This window comes from Nelumbo nucifera, chromosome 1 (assembly GCF_055504915.1).
Source record: "Nelumbo nucifera cultivar China Antique chromosome 1, China Antique-T2T, whole genome shotgun sequence".
NCBI classification, from domain to species: domain Eukaryota; kingdom Viridiplantae; phylum Streptophyta; class Magnoliopsida; order Proteales; family Nelumbonaceae; genus Nelumbo; species Nelumbo nucifera.
In genome coordinates, this window is record NC_142649.1 from 121,450,013 (window position 1) to 121,468,439 (window position 18,427).

The following is an 18,427-nucleotide window of genomic DNA, read 5'->3' on the forward strand; positions in this document are numbered from 1 at the left end:
GGCTACCCCTACTAAACAGTTCGGGGCCCTCGGTGGCCGTTAAGGAACACCCACTTCGGAAGTTCAACTCGATAGGTTAACAGCTTGGGGTAAGATAACCATTTCGACAAATTTGAATTGCACACATTTAATAAAAAGAAAAGATTTTCTCATTGCAGAAAATTCATTACATAAATTCCGTTAAGAACGTCTTGATTACAAGAAAGAAAAAGGGAGAAGATTCAGTTTACAAATACAAAGAGCAAACTACTTCTCTCTTATGTCTTATGTCTTCCTAGAGGTACCCCACTTCGTGCTCCAACTTCCCCTTTGTCTCCTTGAGGCCTTGCACCTCGAGCTTTAAGGCATCCCGCTCAGCCTTGAGGCTGTTCACCTCGAGCCCTAAGGCCTCCTGACTGACCTTGAGCCTGTTTACCTCAGCCCTCAGCTTATCTTTGTCTCGGGCCAACTCCCCCTTCTTCGCCATTAACACCTCGATGAAGCTCTTCTGAGCCGAGGCGTCACTCTCCAGGCGGTGGACCTGACAGCGAGCTGCCCTCAACTCAGTATGGGCTGCATGAGATGACTTCTCAGCCTCCAGAGCCCGCCTCAGGTACCGATCTGATTGAAGGGTTAGGGCGCGAAAGGCAGTGTTCACCTGCAAAAGGGAAACCGGTCAAGAGGGAAATCAAAAAAAAGGGGGGGTAAAAGGAAAAGAGAAGAAAGACTCACCACCATAGTATGAGTGGCAGCTCGAGCGCCGAGCTGACCAGGAGTGAGTTCGGCCCACTCGCTGACCTCCCCCGGGTATGCAGCCAGCTTGCTCTTCTTCAGGCTGCACTGGGGGTTCAGGACGGTTTGGCTCCCCTGACCCTCCGAGCTGGATGCTGTCATCTCCACATCATGAGTGGAACTCTCAGAGGCCTCGGCAGCAGCTTCAGCAGGATGAGCCCCGGCAGCAGCAGCATTGGCCTCGACAACACTTTCACCAGTAGGTTCGGTGGGCCTAACGACAGGTTCCGCTATCACCTCGGGCCCCTTAGGCACAACCCCTTCTTCCAAGTCGATAACAGGCGCCTCTACCACCGCAGGCCCCAAGGCTGAAGTATGCGGAGGTTGGGTTTCGGCTGAAGCTCGCGGGGACTCAACGCGCGCCTTCTTGGCTACGCGTTTCTTTCTCTTCACCTGGCGGAAGAGTTTCTAGTTATCTATTCTCTCCGCCTCCATGGGACCTGCAGCAAGACACGGCATTAGTAATCTGAGGTAAACATACATGCAAAAGGCCGAAGTAAAGCGAAACCTACCCGAGCTCAAGCCGGCCTGGACAAGCTTCTCTTCAGATGTGAAGTCTTTATAATTCAACCCAAGCTGAGCCAGTGACTGGAGCACCTTCTTGGTCTTCCCGTCTAGGATGACACCGGGGTCATGAACGGCTGCCCTCCAATCAATGGGGAAGGGCCACCCGTGCTACTCCGAACTACGAAGTAGTCCCGCTTCCAAGCTGGGACTTTGCTCGGGAGCTTGTGCATGAGTTTGAAACCCGGGTGGGGGGACAGGTAGTTGGACTGCCTGTGCCCGGGGAGAGCGCCCAAAGCACTCTTCTTTATGGCCAAAATTGTGCTAAGAATATCTAAATCTATGAAGAGAGAACGGTCAAAGCAAAGAGAGATGGACCCCACCACATTCCGTATGGAGTTCGGGTGGAGTAGGTCCAGGGTGATGTTAAAGTGTACCAACACCGCAATGATCAAAGGGTGAAGAGGAAGTCGGAGCCCGACTATCAATTGCTCCCTAAAGATCACGATCTCGTCAGGACCGTGCTCCCTTGGGAAGTTGTCGGTGGGAAGGATATATGAGTATTCCTTAGGGAGGTGGAACCTCTTTATAAGGTCCTGAAGCCTCTCCGAAGTCATTACAGAAGGGCCGAACTGATCTGGCTCCCGACCTCGGTGGGAGGTGGACGCCAGGTGACCTGAAGCCACCCGTACTTCGGATGGCTGAGCAGTAGAGGAACCACCCCGAGCCGAGGTACCCACCTCGGGCTCGTCGATAGGGCTGTCTACACTAGACGACAAAGTGAACTAAAGGGAAGGAACAAATTGAAAGGGGAAAGGAAGTTCGGGAGGACTCACCAAAAGAAACACAACCGGACTGGGAGAACAGGATGAACTGGAAGATCCGAGCTAAGAGACGTCCGACGCGAGCTCAAACGCTGATGACGAGAGCTTTGTGGCGAAGAAAATGGCCAAGGGTCCCCCTATTTATAGCCACAACTACGGGTTCCTCGAGGCGAAAACGGTTTAGCATGTTTTTTACGTCCGCGAAGTCCAAATCGCGTGAGATCCGCGCGTAATCCAGACGCGACTTGAGTCTTTTTTTATCAAACCGGGCGCTAGACCGGTCCAACTAGATGGAGCGCGTGACAAAGCGGCATGAATACCAACGCCAAATCCACCCGGCGTGTCGTGACCTCCCCGTGTTGGGTCATCGCCGCCAGCACAGGGAGTGGGGGGCAATTGATGGAGGGTGATTTTGCCCGACCTCGCAGCACGGGTACACGTGGGTGTGACCTTACTCAAACAGTGACTCAGCATGACAGCGCAACGGACGTGACCACAACTCAGAGGGAAGGTCCCACCGAGTTCAGCTCGGCAACTGGGCGGATAAACCACTCGCCGAAAGCCGCCTCACTCGCACCTCCTCCCCGAGGTTAAGGCACTTTGGGACGCCCCGAGTTTGGGGCATCCTGACCTCTCTTGAGGCCCGAGCTCCTCCCAATGGACCTTGAGCCACTCCCAGACAGGAACGCACCGATCCATCTCTAGACACCCCGAGGTATAGACACCTCGGGTCAGCCAGCTCGGCATAACTTGCTACAGGCAGCTCGTCACTCAAAAGACAGCCCGGCTCAGGGTAATCCGCGGAAGGGTAGTTTGGCATACCACAGGAAGGCTTCCTGCTCGATCGTTGTACCCAAAAAATCTGTGGACAACAGACATGTCCCTCGTCAGATAGAGCCGCGCATGTCACCTTTAGAGAGGTGTCTCGCACCTGACAGGCATGTACCCTACAACGACGGCCCCGCGCGTGCCACCTCAGCCTTGCCTGTAACAGCTGTGGCAACTGACAGTGGCGGTTATACCTGCCCTGTCAGAAGCCAGAGGGCCTGAAGCAATGGAATTCAGTTTAAGGGGCTTATTCTCAAGGAACAAGGTATCTTCGAATCACCTGCGCAATCTGCACTCTTAGCCTTCATTTTCCCTTTGCTTCTTGCACAGAATACTAACTTAATCATCGGTGTGTTCCCGCCGGGCAAACCCCCGGGAGTTCTTCTTCTTTCCTCTTGTCTCAGGTACCTCTCGGGAGCCACGCGAGTGCCAGCTAGGAGTGACCGGATCGCGCTACATCAAGGTTCATCGACTATTTCCTACACTTTCCAGGTAGGAAAGGGGTGGATTATATGTGCCCACTCCTATCTCATTAGTGTTGTCGGATACATACATTTGTCGGTGTGATTGGCAAGTTTGGTGTTACCGTCGAAGATGTGGCTGCTCTACTTGCATTGTCATTAGGCGGTGCCATTTCAGCCCACAATTTACATTATGCCAAGTCTATTCCCAACGGTTTGTCAGATCTGTATACAAAGTTGGGGAAGGAGCTCGACACTTTCAAGGCGTAGGTGGATGTGACAACTGCTCGGGGAAAATGGCTCCTCGAAGCCTGGATTGGTTATTGGTTTGAGAGTAAGGTTACGGAATTGGGCGGTGTCGTTTGAGCGTGACTCCTTGGCGCTTGTCTTCGATATCTCTTAGTATTGCTACGTTGGAGGGCAATGGTTACGGGGATGTGTCATTGGATGTTTGCTGTCGGAAGCGGTGGCCGAATGCAAAGAGAGAAAAACAGTTTGGTGTTCGTGAGATAGAGTTAGAGCTTGCTTCTTTGGAGGGTTTTGTTTCTCATCCATATCCTCACCCTATTTTCCATTCCATGCGTTTCTACATAGGGATTAGTGTTTTGAGTGTGGTGATCAGCAATGTGTGGTGGATGCTGATTACCCTATGGTTCGAGCTGCTCGATTGATTTTGTGGCCTGGTGTGGTGGCCTATTTGGACCGTGCCGAAGTATCAGTAACGATGTGCAAAGATATCGTACTTGAGGTTGCTAGGGTATACGATCGCACTTGGGGTTGGCAAGGTATGTAGAACCGCTCCTGAGTTTCCAGGGTATGTGATTGCACTTAGGGTTGCCAAGGTATGTGATTGCACTCTGTAACAACTTTCTTTGTGGCTAGGGCATTAGCTTCCTCATACTCTTCCACAATGGTGTAATAGTTCCTTCCATTTTCGTCTATCACCCGTACACACCTAGATCACTTCTTTCTCTCTAAAGTCACCGGAGGCTCATTCACTGGGTCCTGCAGTCGCACAGTTTCTACTTTTGGTACTTGAGTTTGCCCTTCTTCAGTGAGCTTTGTGTAATATAAGGCGTCATGCAAGTGGGCCTTTGATTTGTCAAACGGGACGTGAGTGGCTGGGATCCTAATAGTGCAACCCTTGTGCTTGGCTTTTATGCATTGGTGGTAGGTGGACGGGACTAACGACATGCCGTGTATCAGCGGTTGCCCTAACAGGGCATTGTACGTCGTTTTTTCCAGTGATTACCTAAAACTCCTGGTTGATGAAGAAAGGTCCAATGGCTACTAGCAAATCAATTGACCCCTCAATGACAGACGTGTTTCCGTTAAAATCTGTGACCTCCATGGGCAGCCCTCTGACATTTTCTGTTTGTATATTCATGAGCTTGAGGGTGTGGAGGGAAATTAGGTTCAAAGAGCTTCCTTGATCAATTAATGAGCATCTTATCTCGTACCCCCTATTTTGGTCGTGATATACAGGGGCCGGTTGTGATGGGGGTCTATGGCCAACATGTCATATGGGGTGAACTCCACATGGGACTTGTCTATGCAGCAAGGTTCGAGTGGTCTCCTGAAAGCTTCCGCTAGTGCCATGAGAGCGAGCTGTCTCACCGTGGCATTGGCCCCCTGTTTGCTGAGAAACTGCTGCAGGTCCAGGTTCTACTCAGACTATTGTATCAACGTGTCTTGTGTGATCACCTCTTGACAATTCGACCAAGTTTACCCTGCCTCCTCATGAGTGCACGGGGAGGGGGTCAAAGTAGGGCCCTTTGGTGTTCTAGGGTTTGCGATCGACAACATATGCCTCGTTTCTAGTGTACTACGACCCTAATGAGATTGGTTGTGATGTTGGGGTAGTGATGGGCCGTGTTGTTCTCTTAGTGCGCTTCCAGAGTTGGTTGAAGGTTTTGATTTCGACGTTCTCGATCCCAATTCTATATGCTGGGTGCATCCCCTGGAAGCACTACTCCACAAAGCCTTTTTTCTGTCACATGCTCTTTTAGACCGAGTGCATTAATTTTTGGAATTGCATAACGTATGCCAAAAGGTCTTCTCCAACACGTTGTTCTGTGTTGCATAGGTCTGCCATTGTCAGCCTCTGATCGAGAGTGAACCACTTGGGCAAGAACTTCTTTGCTAGCTCGGCCCACGAGTCGATGCTCCGCACCATTAGGTTGACCGAACCATGAATACGCCAGTCCGGTCAAGGATTTAGAGAACTCCCGAACCTTTAAGTCTCCATCCAAGGCAAACACTCCTAGTGCATCTTCAAACTTGTTGACGTGTTCTTGAGAGATACCTTTCTACCTGTCATATTGTGGCCACTACTGCGAAGGAACGTAACCAGAGGGATATGGCTTGTATAAGATGCAATTGGAGTAAGGTTTCTAGAGTATGAGTATGGGCTAGGTTCTATTATAACTTTCTTCCACCAGGCCCTGGACATATTCCCTTGTCTCCATTCGACTGATGGGCGCCGCCGTTGTCGCATTACCCCATGGGACTATGTGAAGTTGTTTGACAGCGGAGAATCGGGTGCTCTGTATTGTGTCTGGTGCAGGTGCAAGGTTGGCTCTAGATGGATGCTCAATCGTTCCAGGGTTCAGACCTCTAGGGTGGTTAGCAGGGACGGACATAGAAGGGACAGCAGGAATGAATGGGGAGTATTTAGTTGTCGTTGTAGGGTGTTTCTCATTTCGATTTGCACCAATTCTAGACAGTCGAAACGAGTTTCGAAGTTGTACACCTTATTGGCCAAGATTTCGATATCGGCCTGGTTAGTGGTTTCCTGGCTAATCTGGTCCTTGACTCCTGGGTTACCATTGTCAAGATTATTGGATTGTTCTTCTTGGACATGGAAAAGGTTGATTCTGTGAGCATCCATCCTCTGCGATCAAGGACGAACCAAAGATTCTAATGTAGGTGGTGTGGTAAGGCTAAGTGTGGTGGTCTCCTTGAAGGACGAAGAAAGGCTAGGAGTCTTGGGTAACAAAGGTAAGCTAACATCTTCTATTGACAGAATTGTGTATTTGTTATGATCCACACCCCCTTTTATAAGGGAAGATCCCGAGGCCCTGAAGGGAAGGAGTCAAAGAGGGTTTGACTCCTATATGGAATGGGAATTTTTGATTTGGTGTTGGTTGTCAAGGGGACACTGCAAGGGGTTCGGCCTGAGTCTCATGAGATCTTTATAGGACGAAGGTTCCTTACCTCTGATGATTTTCATAGTACAAGTGTGCTACTTCCCTTCACGGGTCTCCTATATTGACATGGTGCAGGTGACTTCAGGACTAGTTTGACGTGTCATGCTTAATCTTGCTAGATCTCTTGCTACGAGCGGCTTTGGTTGATGGTGTTTTTTGTCCATCACAGGTCCGTGATGGCTTCGAACTGATCATGAGTGTTTGTTGGATTATGGGTTTATCATAGGTCCATGGTGCGTTATGGACTTCATCGCAGACCCGTGTTGGCCTATGTGTCGTCATGGGTGTTTCTGTGGTTCTGGCTTGATACCTCCACACTAATCGCAGTTGTGGTGAACAACATGTACTTACAAGTACTTTTACGAAAGCACTATTATAAAAGTAATTTTATGAAAGTACTTTTTTGAAAGCACTTTTATGAAAGTACTTTTACGTAAGTACTTTTATGAAAGCACTTTTATAAAAGCACTTTTATGAAAGCACTTTTATGAAAGCACTTTTATGAAAGCACTTTTATAAAAGCACTTTTACGAAAACACTTTTATAAAAGCAGTTTTATGAAAATACTTTTATAAAAGCACTTTTACCGAAGTGATTTTATAAAAGGACTTATAGAAGAACTATTTACAAAAGCACTTTTAAAAAAGTATTTTATGGAAGTTTTTTTATCAAATTACTTTTATGAAATCTCTTTTGTAAAAGTACTTTTATAAAAGCACTTCTATAAAAGTACTTTTATTCATTCACTCTGTATTGGATATTTTGAAATTTTGAAAGAAAATGAAGGACAAAATAGTCACAATTGCTTATTTAAGTGCTTATTGGAGAAAAAGACCACCAAACACCCAATATAAAATAAGTGCTTATTTTTTAAAATAAGTACTTGAAAAAGTTGGGTGCCAAATTAATACAAATAAGTGCTTATTTGAATAAGCACTTGTTTTTAAGCACTTATTTTTAACATAAGCACTCCCAAACATGGCCTTGGGAATATCTCTATGATTGTGATTTGCAATGTGCCGTTGTCTATTTAGTCTATTAAGGGATCGACTTCAATGCTCACAAGACTGAGGTCACTCTATTCGCATAGCCTTTCAATAGTCGTGCATTGCGAATATCTCTATGCTTTTTTCATCGGAAGATATTCCCAAGTAGGGATGGCAATTTTCCCCATTTCCCGGATCCCCGTGGGATCCACCCCGAATGGGGCGGGGATGGGGAGGATTTTCCTCTACGAGGACGGGAATGGAGAAATTTTCATCCCTATTAGCGGGGACATCGGTCCCCGCCCCGTGGATCCCCACTAATATACATGTATATATTAATATTTTTAGAAATATGGTTGAATATCGTAGACATGTGAATTTTTTGAAGCCAAATAAGTGGGTTTAATTTATATGATAGCCTCTAAATAATATGGGCCTCCATGGGCCCAAGGCCCTAGTCTACATAAATATGTCTTGGTGGCTTAAGGATCCAAGTGTATTAAGTTCAATCTGGCCCCTCTCCTATTGTAATAGGGTGGTCCCATTGGTAAGACCACTAACTCTTACATAATGCTGCATGTATTGGAGTTAATGCTAACCTAACACCCCACTCACATGGGATTGATTAGCTAAGTGGGCTGAGGTGGCAGCCTTAATCCTTGGCGATAAATAGCCTTGCCTAGGAAGAGAAGTGGTTCATTTTTCCCTTTTTGAGAGAATCACACTACAAGAAGATCTTAGACACCATCACTGAAGATTGCAAGCAACCACAAGCTCCTGCAACCTCCAGTAGCTACAAGATTCAGAGAGAAGAAAGAAGGGAAAAGCTTATTAGTTCTCTACAACACACTTGGATTCAAGTTTTCCAGAGAAGATCAAGCCACCACAAAAGGAACCCTTCTTAGAGAAGCATCCTTCATAGTCGATCAAGCGCGAAGCCCAGAGTGAAGAAATCTACACCAAATCTCCCAAAGCACTGAAATCAAGGAAATCTACATCAACACTTCAAACACTTCAAGAAGTACGAGAAAATGCCAATGGCCCTCGTCTTCACCAAATTCGGTTGTTAATCAGAGGTTGTTCACGTCATCGAGTAGAAATCAAAGAGAGTTCGTTCCCTTGTTTGTTTTCTTTATTACAAATTTATTTTTGTAATTTGTCTCCATATTCTTTGCTAATTGAAATACACGAAATTTGTGTCGACAAATATGTTTGAATCTTTTTTAATAAGATTGTAATTTCTAATTATTTTTATTTTTTTAAATAAAATAAAAAACAAAAACAAAATGAATAACATTATAAAAAATCATGAAGAATGGGGATCCCCGCGGGGATGGGGATGGAGATAACCTTATCCCCATTAACGGGAATGGGGATAGGGATGGGGATTTTTGCGGGGGCAGGGCCCTTCCCCGCCCCATTGCCAGTCCTATTCCCAAGGCTGCAAGAATTGCGCTAACGGTGTGAGCTTGATTCTCCAATTGTACGCGCGTGGAGAGAGGAACCGGATTCAGTCAGAGCAAAGTCCATTCCAACAGCCATCATAGCCTTGCATTGGGAATATCTCCCTATCAAATAAAGCACGTACGGAGATATTCCCGATGAAAGGTTGTAAAGGGTGTTCGAACATGGTTCGAACGGGCCTAGCTCTGACTGAAGCCGATCACGTGGAGAGAGTAGGAATGTAGGATTGAGTGGCGCCAGCACTCGCTTTGCAAAAAGCCAAAAACGGTTTAACCGCATTAAGTCAACCACCTAACGTTCAAGAAAATCTTTATCCTACTTACCCGCCAAAGTACGAACTCAAAAAACCTGTTAGTTGAACGAAGTGGAGAGACCTTTGAATTATCCACTGGTCTTCCTCCCCTACCCGTCAATCTCCTCTTTAGACCATCGTCGTCGTCGTCATCATCATTCTCCCTCTTTCTCTCTTTCTCTCTAGATGCAGAGCAGTCCTCCATCCATCTCCCGATTTCCTAATCCATTCAATTTTTGGTCAACAGTGCGGCCATGAACAGACCAGCTTTCCAATCTCCGAGCTTCTCGTATCGTTGGCAAGAATCTTGTTCCTTCTTGATCGCCCCTTTAACTCTATGGCTATGTGGCATGTAATCTTTGTTCTTTTTTATCCTTTTTCTATGCCATGTTTCTTGACAGATCTTTGATTCTAAAACTAGCAAAATGTCCCCTCCCCTTATTTATTGCAGTTTCTCTCAGTCTGCACTATGGCTATTATGGGAATCTTCATCTCATGTTGGGACCAAACTCGTCACGCTTGTTGAAGGAAAGTTCGATCTTCGTGGAGACGATACAGGTCAGAGATGATGCAAAGAAAGGGGTTCTTCTTTATGGGTTCTCAGAGAAGCCTGAATTGACCTTGGAAACTAGTTGGAATGTCTCAAATTATCTGATTGTTGGATCCTACCGTCGACAGGTTATATGCACTACCAATACTCTCTGTTTCTTTTTCTGACTTTTAATTCTTGCATTTTCTTTTGGTCTCTGTTTCCTCAATTTTGACTAGATAGATCAAAATTAGTTCAGGCTTGAAATATTCTTCTTTTAGGGATTCTCATTGTGGTTGAACAAGGGATCAAGGATTCATTTAAGATGGGGAGTTCATAGTAGTGGTTTCAGTGACCTCCAAGTGGTTGTAATTAAAGGTAATGCCATCTTGTCCTAATTTTCTACTGTTTCTTCGATCCCACAAAATTAACAACCCATTAATTAATTACGTCTGCCTATTCCACAGGAGAGCAGGATTTTGAAACACTGGACCCAAATTCCACAAACTCTTCTAAGTCCCTTGTGTTCAGCAGTCCAACAAAAGGTAATAGAGTCTATTCATTCAAGGAGAACATTTTATTAATTAGAACACACTTCACAGAGTTCTTCATCTTACAAAATCAACAACCCATTAATTAATCAGCCTTATTTTTTGTGAACAAGTTACTGCTTTTTATTATTATTATTATTATTATTATTATTTATTATTATTATTATTATTATTTTCCTCAAAGTGATTGTTGATCTGTTATGGTTTAATTGATGAATATGATCCTTGATTCTTAATAGAGTTCTAGAATGATAACAATATAACATGAGAGAGTGATGAATTGTAGGCAATGGGGAAGCTGAATACATCATAGAGGAAGACGACAGTTACTATGTGGGCGCAGTGAACATGAACCCCAAGAGCGTCATAATGGAATTGAGCACCAATGTTCTGTCTAAGATGTATGACACCAGCAAGGCAGCAAGCAAATGTTCCACGATAAATGGATCGTGCAGTCTCGAACTTCTTTTCCCCAATTCTCATTATCTCATTCTAACAACTCCCGACAATGTAATAGCTCTATCTCATTCACTTTATTGTTTCAGTTTCTAAAACAGAAATTAAGTAAGAAACTTCTCAACTGTTCATGCTTAATTAATCACAGGGTGATTTTGATGGATGGTATATTGAGCTCTCTTTCATCGCTCGCCTGGCTACTTATGTTGTGATTTTAGGTATACCAGTTACATACCCATTTCTTTGTTTGACCTTCTAAGGTTTAATTCCTGGGACTCAGTGATATACGATGCTTTGTTTCTGCACTGCAGGGATTATCTTGGTTGCTATTTTGTTGATCTTGAAATACTTTGGAGTTTGTGAAGGCGAGAGAACAGTGGAACAAGTTACAGATGAAGTAAGAGAGAACGAGACCAGTCCATTACTGCCAGAGAAGGCAATTCCATTTTCTTATGGAACAGGCGAAGAAGAAGATTCGGAGTCAAGTATGCATGGCTCTTCAGAAGATTTGTACGATGGGAAGATATGTGTGATTTGCTATGATGAACAACGCAATTGCTTCTTTATTCCTTGTGGTCACTCTGCCACCTGCTATACATGTGCTGAGAGGTAAACCATTGAAGAGTTGGGACTGCTTTTTGACATAAAAGTCATACGGAGTCTAGTCTATATATCAAGGTAGCTTACAAAGGATAAATTTTTGCAGGATTGTCGAGGGAGAAAACAAGGTATGCCCAATATGTCGAAGGCTCATTCACAAAGTCAGAAGATTGTTCATTCCCTGAAAAACGCCCAATATAAGATAATAGTTGCGTTTCGTTCATCCATCTTGGGAAGTGGATGGGTAGATTGTATTCATTTACTCAGCAAGAGATTTGTGGGTTTGTGCTTGAGTGAGAGAGATTGTATTCATTCAATCTGTACTCAGCAGGAGATTTGTGGGTTTGTGGTTGAGTGAGAGATTTTGTGGGTTTCCGCTTCATCCTAGTCCTAGCCTCTTTGAATAGCTTGGCTTATTGAGTGAGAGGTTAGCTGGTTGCTGAACCAGCTAAGCTCAATCTTCAGCTTAGCCGGTCAGCCCTACAAAATGGGCTCTTAGAGTCAACTGCTGCAGGCGGCAATAGCCTATACCGGCTATACGGATCAGTTTATATTCCACCATTTGGGCTAGGCTAGACCAATCTGGCCTTGTCATTTCACTGGAAGGTAATATTTCTGTTGAACAAACACTATTTTTTAACTTAGGTTCCCCGTACAATCTTTCATATATATTTCTGCCACAGGGAAGGATAACGAAAAAAATTAGTTGAAGAACCGAGTTACGTAGTTTCTGAGTAGGTAATCCCATTTTCTACTTTTTTCCTAGTCTTTCCCTAATTATGTATTCTCTATCCTATTTTTTTCTTTTTAGCTAGTTATTTATTTTTAATATTGAAGAACAATAAAATATTAGTTAAATGAGAATTATTTTTCTTTTTAAAATTGTTTTTCTTTTTTAAGTGGAAAATTTTATATCAAATTTAGGATTGTTTACAAACAATGATAAATCGACCTTTTATGTTTGGGTCAGTTTTGGTTTATTCTTTAAGTAACCCAAACAGGTCAGGTCAGTTGAAAAAAATATATTAAACCAACCAACTCAACCCGTGAACAACCCTATCAAGAACCAATGGAACTGACCTTAACAAGGCCATTTCGAGGCCGATTCCAATGGGTTCAGGGTAGAATTAACACATTTGCTCACTCCTAAACAAAAGCATATTGCTTTTTTGATGTAGCAGTTGTTTCCATTTTGAAAAGTAAAATAATATATATTGGCAAAGATCCCTTAGTTTACTCAAAAAAAAAAAAAAAAAGGTTTGTTCTGACCTTGGGGTAAGTGTTCCTGGTTCAAACTTGGCCCATTAATGGATAGAGAGTGGAATATGTAGGAGTTCCCATCTCCTGCCTATGAGAACTCTGCCCACGTTTATCTCAGCCATACATGGAATACATCTCATCCTCTGCATAGTATTATGCAGGGAGAGATATTCCCAATTGATGGGGGTAGTGTATTATGGGTAGGCGTGGGCAGGAACCTCAAATGGTTAGATTTTGAAATAATAGTCTAGATTTGAAATCATGGTTGTAGCAAAATCTTGTGACCATCCAATAAATAAAACATGGACACACTAGTAATACAACCAAACCCTGTCTTTTGATTTTAAAACAATTAAAAGATTAGACTGTTGTGAGAATTTGTGCAACAATGGTCACAAACTCACAGCAGATGTCCGCACTGTTTCAAAAAGCAATTTTGTTCTTTATATATTTGTATGTTCAATGAGATAGATTATTGTTATCCCGGTTGACAATTTCCATTCTTGCTTACTATTCAAGCACGGCCCCGAAATGGCCCCGAAATCTAATATATATCCATATCAGTAAATTTTGCAATATGTTAGAATTGGTCAAACCATTTCATAAGACTTAGTTTGGAAGGAGTATAAATACAAATATATAAAGTGTAAATAAATACAAAATAATATAAAATACAGGGTTTTACACTGTATATATTTGTGTTTATACTCGTTTCAAGCTGAGCCTAAAGGGGTAAATCTTAAAATTCGGATCCGTGCGCGGACCATATTCAGTTTTCATAGGTTTATTATGCAACTATAATAAAATGGATATCAGTAATTGGTTCAGGCTATTTTGCATATTAAACCTATGCTCTTCTCTAATTACTGATATCCATTTTATTATATTCTCAGTCCCACTGAGGCTCCTTGCTGCCTATTAAGGCATTCTTTCGGTCTATGAAATCCCATTTCAGAACCAAAAAAAAAAAAACAATTACAGCATTTCCGTCTTGGCCCATAGTGGTCCATCTTCGGTTTTGCCTCTTTAAGCTCTTTGTTGACCTTGTGTGGTCATTATTGGCCCACTCTTGCATTGGCCCAATGTGGCACATTAGGCTTCATTGTATTGGCTCAAGAAGCTAGTCCATAAAAACATTTTAATTGACCCAATAAGGCCTCTTTTGGCCTGTTTTAGCCCATCTTTAACTTGACCCATGTGGCCCAATTGTGTAGCCAGCCTATGAAGGCTTTCTCTCCTGAAAATGTAGCATGACCTATACTAAAATGATATGTCATTGCTTTGCCACATCATCACCACATTGGAACATCATCATCGTTTAGAGCTTTGGATGTGAAACACACGTAGATGTTTGATCCCATGTGTTTCAAGGGGCAGGTTAAGGAATGAGATACGGATGAGGATAAGATATGCTGAGTTGTTGAGATAAGATTGAAATGTAATGTTTGAATTGCTTTAGGATAGAAGAATTTGAGTCAGTTTGAGAATTATCCATTTCAGTTTATAATTGATGTAATTTCTCAAAATTAAGTAATGTAATAATTGTACCTTTCTCTGGAATTGTACACTTTGTGTTGTTTCTTTTTATCACTGTTTTTGCTCTCCAAAATAACTTCTCATTGAGCGCTCTCAATTTGCTTACCAAGTTAACATCAGTTACCACTTATTCACCTTTATCCTCTTAAGTTATGTTTGGTTTAAAGGAAAAGGTAGGGAAAGGAAGGGAAAGATAGGGAAGCTCATACAAGGTTTTCTTACATTTCCTTTCCTTTCCTTTTCCTACATTTTCCTTCAAATCAAACACAGCCTTGGATCATCTGTGTTTGGACTCATCAGAAAATCCCTACAAGTCTATACAAAATAGGGTCAAACAAATTATAATCGAACTTATTTTTTATATTCATTTTAGATTGGAGATATCTCCCTTCTGTAAACGTTTATATCATCTATCAATCAATCTATCTATCTATCTATCTGACTATCTATTCTATATAAAACAAGGTGGTCCATGTCAAAGGGCCTCTCCTTGCTCCAAACCCCCCATGCTGCTCTCTCCTTAATTCTCTTCACTCTCCATTCCCACCGCTCCTAAACTACCAAGTCATTGGTCTTTAAAATTTCCTTGCTAAAAGCATTCTTAATATCTCTCAATTTATCCCTTCTTCCTAAAATCTCTCCACACTCCAATATATTGCCCTTAAAATCTCTCACTTTCTAACCCAACTTTTCAATTATTTAAGCCACATCATCTCCTAATTCCTAAAACCTTTCCTCATTCTTTAAATATTGCTCATAACTAACTTTTTTATACTCTTAATTAATCCCCACTTCGTCACTTCTAAGACACAACTCTCTCTCTCTCTCTCCACTACTCGTTTGGTTCATTAATCCAACCTAGTTACGACCCATTTACTTTGAGTGGTATATTATCTATTGTTTATAATTAATACTTTCATTTTATTTTATTATAACTTATACCAAAATTAATTAATTATTGATAATAATTAATTATTTTATTAATATGAAAATTAAAAAATTAATAATTGTTCATGAATAGTTAAATTAATTATTTTTATTACCATTTTAATACTGGGATTAATTAAAAACTCTCAAGATTCAATTAAAATCCATTATTTATATATTCATCATTAATTCAAAATTACAAAAGTTTAATACCAAAATATATTACTATTTTTAATAATTAATGTTATTGAAATATTACCTAAAAATTAATTAATTACCAATAATAATTAATTATTTTATTACTTTTTTAATAATTTATAATAATAGTTTTATTAATTAATAACATTACTAAACATTACAATTAATAATAGTAACATTTTCTTTTATAAAATAAGAATTATAAAACTTATTAATTCATAATTAATAATCATTAATAATAATTATAAATGTATTCATAATTTTTAAATATTAATTAAAAATTTAAAATTAATCATTAGCTATTTTCATGAAAAATTAGAAAATACCATAAATATTATTGTTTTTAGTAATTGATATTATTGCTAATAACTATAAATTAAATTTAGTGTAATTAATTACTAGTGGGGACTTGTGCAATGCACGAATTTTGCTAAAATAATTTGAAGCAAAAGGATTTAGGGGTGTAGCTTGGGTTGGGTGGGCCTAATATGAGCCCGACCCAGTGCAACCAAAGCTTTTGGAAAAGTTGGGCTTGAGTTTTTGAAATTTAAGTTGGGTTTAGGCCAAAAAACTCAAGGCTAACCAATGCTTTAGGTTGGGCTTGGGTTGACACCTATTGAGCTCGATCCAACCCATTTGAGCTCACGCCAACATTTACAATAGACTGGGTTATATAACTCAATATGCCCAAGCCCAAATCTAACCCAAGATGTTAGGTTAAGCTCGGGTTGGGTCTAAGTTGGTAAACTCAAGCTTAACTTCGGGTTGTCAAAATTGGGCCAAGATTAGTAAATTATCATTAATTATTGTCATTCTATTATTGTTATATATTAGTAAATTATTAGTAGTTATTGAAAATTACTAGTAAATTTTGTCTTACCAATCTAGCCCTAACTTGAGCTTTAACACAACATCTTGGGTTGGGCTTAGGATTGGACGTGTTGAGCTTTGTAGCTCAATTTCTATGTAGATATGTATATCACAAAATGTTGTGTAGGCTCAATTTGACCGAATCAGTCTTGAGCTACCCATGGCCTCAACCCAAGCTCAACCTGAATTTAGGTTAGATTTGAGTTTTTTGTCCCAAGTCTAGCTTGATGTTTTTAAAATCAAGCCCAACCTATGCAAATCTTTGGTTGAGTTGGGTCGGGCTCGGTTTAGGCCTACCGAAGCTGCACATTAACTCCTTTTGCCTCAAGTTTTTTTAACAAAGCCCATGCATTGCACGGGTCCCCACTGGTACTATATTATACAGCGATATAGGCTACGTTAACAGCCCTCTCCTTGCTTCATTACCCCAATCCTGGCTTCTCCTTAACTCTCTCTCCTTCTTCCCTTACCCCTTCCCAACCTTCCATATAGCCACGTGGCAGCCCTCTCTTCTTCACTAGAGTCCCATTCCAACTCCCTCTCTCTCATGTTCTTAATCACTTAGCCAACCCCCTACAAAAGTTTCTCCTAAGCTTGAAGGGATGGGAGATCCATCATATGGATGGTCGAACCCTATAGGAAGGTTGGGCAAAATTTCAAAAATTTATTTACTCCCATCCAAGAATCCTATTCCCAATTTAGAAAACTGTATTTCCAAGGTTCGTTCTTGTAAACAAACCAGACCAAATCTGAAACCAAATTAAGGGAGGGATAAACCTGATACGGAATCCACGTAAGAAAGCTACTCCCAACGTAGGTGTTCACACCCAAAGAGAGTACCAAATCCTCCCTCCACTGAACATGACACAGCTAGGATGAGGTAGGATCAACAGGTAGTTCTTCACCAAGAACTAGTGATTCTTCAACAAGAATCATGTAGGATAGTGAGCACAACTTCTAGATTGTTTCTTCTGGCAAGAAACAATATCAAGATTGAATCTTGATCAAATCCAAGAACTGGAGATCGAGCAGGCTAAGGCGGCAAGAGTAGTCTAACTGTGTTGTCTTCTCTCTGTATTCAGAGAATGTGTTTTGAAGGTTTGCCATGTTCTCTTATTTATAGCCTTAAAGAGACAAATTCCTAATCTCATTAGGAGTTTCCTAATCCAAATCTTTTATTTGGATCTAGACTCTTTAAGTGATAAGGATAATCCCTTATCTTATCTATTGATCCAAATCATAGATCCGCTCCTATTTAATTAATCTAATTAACCCAGTTCGAAATGAGTTTTTAGGCCCATTAATCTTTCAGGCTCACTTCCACTTTAATGCTGGCTAGCTTGGCTCTCTTTGTATGGCGTGGGACCCTATCATTGATCTACACATCAGCCACATGGGTTCAGCCTAGCCTCTGTTTCAAGGCCTAGCCGAATTCACTACTGAATGCAGTGAACCCTTGAGTCCATCACCATGGGCTCTTAATGGGCCCAACATTTACACTAAATGGTCATTGGGTCCAGCCATCTTATGAAGGCCCAAGGACTGTGGGTAGATGCTATATTAGCCCATCGGGTATAATCCTCAATAGTCTTACACTTAACCTCTCAACCCATAATGATCAAACACTGCCCAACAAGAGAGGGCCTCTCCCTCGGCTGCAAGATGCAGTGTTGCACTCTCAACTTACATGGATCCCGGGAATTAAAACTTTTTGCAAACATTTTGAAACCATAATATATATATATATATATATATATATATATATATATATATATATGTGTGTGTGTGTGTGTGTGTGTGTATCTCTATATAAATATATTTTGCAAAATCAAATTTCAACGGTTGAAATCAACTGCCAGCAGTTTAGGTTTCCATCATAGAGAGTGCATCCCCGATCATTTACTTTGTCTGACAAAGGGGCTGATCTTGTCACTGTGATCACCCACTCAGATGAATTCTCGGACTGTCCCAACATGCCCAAGTTTTGACCCCCTCTAAGGATCTCACTGATTGGCATATCAAAGACAGTCCAATCCGACACCTAGTGCAGTATCATAATCGAGTCTAGGGGTCAGGTGTAATATTCCAGTTTTGCCCATCTATCTCCAAGGTCTAGGGAAATACTGGAATTTTGGTCCGGTTCAGGGTTTCAAGAAAAACC

The 18,427-nt window shown here is 41.8% G+C and overlaps 1 protein-coding gene across 3 annotated transcripts; it reads left to right on the forward strand.

The window, feature by feature from the left end:
- Window positions 1-9,478: 9,478 nt before the first annotated feature.
- On the forward strand, window positions 9,479-13,229 carry LOC104611677 (E3 ubiquitin-protein ligase APD1-like). Of its 3 annotated transcripts, XR_016080059.1 has the most exons (9): window positions 9,479-9,687; window positions 9,791-10,017; window positions 10,150-10,246; window positions 10,336-10,413; window positions 10,706-10,929; window positions 11,024-11,093; window positions 11,187-11,484; window positions 11,582-11,746; window positions 12,985-13,229. XR_016080059.1 is itself a non-coding variant. In XM_010278848.3 (8 exons), the coding sequence occupies exons 1-8, from the start codon at window positions 9,594-9,596 to the stop codon at window positions 11,658-11,660; spliced, it is 1,167 nt and encodes a 388-aa protein (XP_010277150.1). In that variant the 5' UTR covers window positions 9,480-9,593; the 3' UTR covers window positions 11,661-13,229. The 3 variants fall into 3 exon arrangements, 2 of the variants coding, with proteins under 2 accessions (XP_010277150.1, XP_010277151.1); XM_010278848.3 differs by having other exon boundaries at window positions 9,480-9,687; window positions 11,582-13,229; XM_010278849.3 differs by having other exon boundaries at window positions 9,499-9,691; window positions 11,582-13,229.
- The last annotated feature ends 5,198 nt before the right edge of the window (window positions 13,230-18,427 follow it).

Bases quoted from the DNA above. Each gene is read 5' to 3' on its own strand.
- LOC104611677 (XM_010278848.3), top strand. From the start codon at position 9,594: ATGAACAGACCAGCTTTCCAATCTCCGAGCTTCTCGTATCGTTGGCAA. The intron at 10,018-10,149 runs GTTATATGCACT...TTCTTCTTTTAG, and splicing joins TTGGATCCTACCGTCGACAG to GGATTCTCATTGTGGTTGAA. The intron at 11,485-11,581 runs GTAAACCATTGA...AAATTTTTGCAG, and splicing joins TGCTATACATGTGCTGAGAG to GATTGTCGAGGGAGAAAACA.